Here is a 5,438-nt window from a genome sequence, read left to right as displayed (position 1 = left end):
TACTTTTGATTAATTTCATGTTATTTGCAAGTATTTGTAAGTTACACTCGATACTGTATACAGGATTAACCACACAGGAAGTGGTTAGGAGGTGGGATATATATATCCTAGACATATTAATTGATTGAAAACAACGGCATTTTATTTTTCTCATTTTTTTAATTTTAATTTAATTTTAATTTTATTTTGTAAACCGGAAGCGGGACATCCGCCGGAAGCGGGGGCGGGACATCCGGTCGAACGAGGCGGGACTTCCGGTCGAACGAGGCGGGACTTCCGGTTTTCAAAATAAAAAGGCGGGACTTCCGGTCAAATAAGGCGGGACTTCCGGCCAAAAAGGGGCGGGGCGACCTGTCACTTTTTCTGCATACTAATGAGATTGATATGGCATTTGTACTACTACTCACAGCAGATCACAATGACATGCAGATTTTTCCAGAGCTCAGTTCATAGGCCTCTCTTTTAAACCCACTGTATGAAGACCCTGGACTACTAGACCAAACCGCAGAGTTGGAAATGTTAGTGTTATAATGGAATCAGATTTGAGCTTCTTTGCAGCAACATCAGGGATATAATTTCATCAGTCCATAAAAGATTTAGAGAAACTTGTTCATGCCTTCATCTCAGCAGGGTGGACTCAAATAACAGACCCTTGTTTGGTTTCTTAACAGATCCCTGAAACCCCTCCAGGATGCTGCTGCAACAACTTTTCTCACACCCTCACATGGCCTCCTTACACTGTTTTCAGTGATGGTTTAGTTTATAAATCCTTTTACAGCTTAGTGCAAAATTACATCACTGATATGCTCGTATAATATAAAGCCACCATGCAGACCCCTTAGATCTTTCAGAAGTCAGCTTGATATGCCTCGAGTCAAAACCATAGACTGTATATATAAAGGTCAAATATGTTGGATTTAGCCACTATGCTGCAGACCAAAGAAACCAGCTTCCTTATTACCCTCTATGCACCCCAATTTTAACCACTTTCAAATCTAAATTACATTTTACTTATTCTCCTTTGATTGATTATATTCTCTACTGCACTTATATTTTCATTATAGCATTTGGGGACATTTGTTACTGCTCTGAATTATTACTGTACTTATTACTCATGATGGTTCGAATATCTGTTAAGCTCGAACTGTAAGTGAATCGCTGCAAAGTCTGCAGAAACCTCTAGTATTTGGAATATTTGACGCCCTAAACACCTTTGTAACGATTAAGACGGGTTGAGCGTAGTCGCCCTGCATTATTTTTGTTTTAATAATGAACTGTTTGTGTAATTTTTTGACTTAAATTCATACTATTTCAAAATGTTTGCATTCATTTTAATGTAGTTATTCTTTTTATTTATTTATGCTGACGATGATATCAGCCGTTCATCTTCCCCTCTCATTAGTGAAGCTTACATCATAGTGAGGTCTGGCAATTCACATACCGTATGTTCCTTAAAGGTCAGACATCACCAGTGATAACAGTGATGTTAGGGCACCTCATACAGAATGCTACTGTCTCTAATGCTATAAATGCAATGAATATATGGCAATAGACGCATCCATGCAGGAACTACAGATGGAAATTAGAAAGAGTTTTTTAGATTAATATATGTTTGTACATGGCCCCTGATATAAGAAATGTATTAATAAAAGAAAAACAATCTAGCAGGGTTATACACTATAGACGTGCAGTGAGTAGCCTAGACCCAAGCTTTGTTTTAAATAAAGGCTGTCTTTGTTAACTAATGTCACTTTAATAGGAAAAATGTTTTTAAAAATGTCAATAAACTGTAATACAAATATTTTCCTCTGGATTCAGGATTTATAATCAACCTAGTTTTGTGTGGTATTTTAAGATGTTGTTCTTAACATTACTGGGTTTACTATATATATGTATTTATACATGTATTTACATTTATATATATTCACACATATATATATATATTTAAAAATGTAGACATGTATTTATTTAAATGTATATATAAATGCAGATAAATGTATTCATTTATATATATGTATATATATATACATACATTTATATAATACATGTATTTACATTTATATATGTATATATATATGTTTATGTATATATAGAAAAGTAATTCATACATATAAATGTATATATATGTTTGAATTACTTTTCTGTGAACGCCTTAACTGAAAACTCAAATTCCCACAATGCATCGGTCCATTCTTCGTCGACGAACAAAAAAGCGGAAACAAAAGAAATAATCAGTTTGTCAAAACAAATAACAACGAGTCGGCATAAAGTGAGCGTAGCGGTAGCTGTCAGCTCTTAAACTTAACACCACAGCTTCGTTTAACCGATCTGAAAGACTTCCCATGGCTCTGAAAAGAATACAGAAGGTAAGAATTCGTCCTCTTTTATTTAATGTACAGAAAAGGTTAGGGCGATGCGGAAACGTCGTTATAGCGTTAGCCAGTCATCCGTCTAGCTTGATAGCATCTGTTTGCTAACCTAAGGCGGTTGATTATTGTAACGTACCTACGGGTTTTTGTGCATTTTTTACGATAGATTTAGCTAATTAATTCACACGGCAGATTTTTTACGACAGAGAATCTGATATGTATTCCGCTGGTGATGTCTTTAACGCTACACCGAACCCAGTTAGCGATAGCTTACGTTGAGCAGTTATACTAAAATTAGCTAACTTCAAGCTAAGTGGAAGCTACATCTGGCCTAGCAAACGAACATGGTGAACGCCCTGTACGTTTGTGTTTCTGGCTACTTGTTAATATGATTGAATTTCCTCAAGTTTTAGCTACTCGTCCGCTAACATTGGTGTACAGTTAAACATACTATATTCTCGCTTTTAGGCAGCACATTTAACGTTACAATGCGAGCATATCTTTCAAACTCATAACATTTTTGTTTATTCCACTCAATTATTATACAAAAAAACATGTACACTTTGCGCAGTTTTTGTAGCCCGTGATGAGAAGAACATCGTATTTTACCTGCCCCTTATTAATAAAAATGAAACCGAAATCAAAAGTCAACCCGGTTGACAGCAAAACCGGTTAACTGACATCTTCATACTGCCTAATTATTCTTTCTTTATATGTTTTCTTAAACCTAAAGATGTTCATACAGAATAAAAAAAGAACCCACAAATGATTACTTACTATTACTATTTGTATAGGAGTTGCAAGACTTGGGAAAGGACCCCCCTGCCTCATGTTCTGCTGGACCTGTAGGGGATGACTGTAAGTGTGAGAATACGTAATATTTTTTAATGTTTAATCTACCAAGGTCATTCTTGTTATCAATATTGTAACAATGTTCTCACGGATTATGTTGTCCTCTTTGTTTCTTTTAGTGTTTCACTGGCAGGCTACCATCACAGGACCGGTGAGAGTTTTTCTGGATTAGTTTCCTGGATTTTTTATAAACCAAGTTTCTTCTGGATCTCTAGAGACAATAGTGTTTTATGTTGACTTTACAACCCTTTCTGTTCTGTATGGAGAGCACAGACTGGCACACTCTATCCCAGTGTTAGTCTCTAAAGCCAATGGCATTACTTGGACAATAGGAAGGGGAAATACCATTTATGTTAGCAAAGAAAAATCTGAAAACTATGTTTTGAATCTCAATACATATAATACAGTATTTTATTGCATACATGACAAGGCATTACTTAACAATCCTTTTCCTCATTATTTTGTAGAATGACAGCCCTTATCATGGAGGAGTGTTCTTCCTTTCTGTCCATTTTCCCACTGACTACCCCTTTAAGCCACCAAAGGTAAGATTGTTTTCTTACAGATTAATTTTAGGTAAAATACATCATTTTTCACTGTTTTCTAGAACAAACAATTAGTCAATACAAGATTAAAAGGTTATGTGATCTAATAATGCTTTGTTTTTTTTCATAGCTTGCCTTTACAACGAAGATCTACCACCCAAACATCAACAGCAATGGCAGCATCTGCCTTGACATCTTGAGGTCGCAGTGGTCCCCTGCGCTCACAGTATCAAAAGGTAACTACTCTCCATTTCACCTGTACATTAAAGTGTAACACATTTCTACAGCACTGTGAAGAAAACTGTTTTTTATGTCAGCTTAACTTTGAAATCACAAAGGAATGTATTTTTTTTTAATAATATGATTTCACACGCTTATGGGTAAATTAGGAGCTTGAGCTAAAACAGAACATGGAAAGGGAATGCCAAAGACGGTTAGGTGAATTGGAATAAATATAGCCAGGAAGGGAAGCCCTCACCATGCTCTCAACACAATTGGATTCTTCCAAATGAATGATTTTCAGTCTCTATGGACACGCATTACAGGATTTTCAGGGTTGATTATCCAAGAATAAAACTAAAGCTGTGTGCTTTTGACATTTAGAAAATTGTGAAATTGCAGGCTTTGTACTGTATAATTGGAGAGGGCAAACAGGGGATGTTCAAAAGTTTTAGAACCTAAACTTTTGGGATTTGGCTTTAAAGGTGCATGAAATGAAAGCTTGTTCATTTGTGTTTAAATTGGAGAACAAGTTCAAAAGTTGTTCAAATGAATTTAAACCTATTTGCATAACATTTACTTTTTTCCTTCCAGTTTTATTATCTATTTGCTCCTTGCTATGTGACCCGAATCCCGATGATCCGTTAGTCCCAGACATTGCGCACATCTACAAATCAGACAGACAAAGGTGAGTACAAATGACCCAAAATGTGGAATGTGGACACACTTGAATCCATCATCTATTTTGGAAATACTCATCCTGGTTTTCATATCTCCTTAGGTACAACAAAGTAGCCAGGGAATGGACCCAGAGGTATGCAATGTGAGGGACCCAAGTTTCAGCAACAAAGACGCATCCCTGAACGGCTCAGAATATGACAGTACTGTTTCAACTGCTCATTCACACTGGTTCTAGTTGAGGTGTTTTATTAGCTTGAAGCACGTTCTCTACTTGGACTTTACTTGACTTTCCTGTTTTTACTGTTTTATTTTCCCCTTAAATTGGCGTCATTATTATTATTATTATTATTGGTTGTGGTGAGATGGCCTGATTTCTTTTAAGAGATATATATTGTACAAGACCATACTGAATTTATTTTTCATTATTTTTCATTAAAGACATTAACCAAGTGAATTGCAAATTGTTTCTTGGCAACATGCATAAAAACCGAAATTATGAACCATTTGGCATTAAGTGTTTCATTCTGTGAACAGTACATTTCTATTACCAACAAATTAGTTGCCCTTACTTCTACTATTCACATGGCCACTAGGTGGTAGCCTTTACTTTTTACAGCTCAAACCTGGGCAGTCAAATATTCTTGTTTGTCTTACTTTTAACTCACTTGCTCTTAAAGCCCATTTATTGAGTGGTTATTCATGTGGATAACTTTTATAATGTCGTGGTTTAGCAATTCAGTTCAAATTAGAACAAATGTTCAGTCCATTGAAA

The 5,438-nt window shown here is 35.7% G+C and overlaps 1 protein-coding gene across 1 annotated transcript; it reads left to right on the top strand.

The window, feature by feature from the left end:
- The first annotated feature begins 2,211 nt into the window (after nt 1-2,211).
- On the top strand, nt 2,212-5,169 carry LOC117460162 (ubiquitin-conjugating enzyme E2 D4-like). The gene is made up of 7 exons (XM_034101432.2): nt 2,212-2,366; nt 3,164-3,227; nt 3,341-3,372; nt 3,689-3,766; nt 3,897-4,002; nt 4,580-4,673; nt 4,767-5,169. The coding sequence occupies exons 1-7, from the start codon at nt 2,343-2,345 to the stop codon at nt 4,810-4,812; spliced, it is 444 nt and encodes a 147-aa protein (XP_033957323.1). The 5' UTR covers nt 2,212-2,342; the 3' UTR covers nt 4,813-5,169.
- The last annotated feature ends 269 nt before the right edge of the window (nt 5,170-5,438 follow it).

Source organism: Pseudochaenichthys georgianus, chromosome 15 (genome assembly GCF_902827115.2).
Source record: "Pseudochaenichthys georgianus chromosome 15, fPseGeo1.2, whole genome shotgun sequence".
Taxonomy (NCBI): domain Eukaryota; kingdom Metazoa; phylum Chordata; class Actinopteri; order Perciformes; family Channichthyidae; genus Pseudochaenichthys; species Pseudochaenichthys georgianus.
This window is presented reverse-complemented; position numbering and strand designations above follow the sequence as displayed.

Excerpts from the sequence above, each read along its gene's own strand:
- LOC117460162 (XM_034101432.2), top strand. The coding sequence starts at position 2,343 with ATGGCTCTGAAAAGAATACAGAAG. Across the intron at positions 2,367-3,163 it reads CTCTGAAAAGAATACAGAAG|GAGTTGCAAGACTTGGGAAA; the intron begins GTAAGAATTCGT and ends CTATTTGTATAG. Across the intron at positions 3,228-3,340 it reads TGGACCTGTAGGGGATGACT|TGTTTCACTGGCAGGCTACC; the intron begins GTAAGTGTGAGA and ends TGTTTCTTTTAG.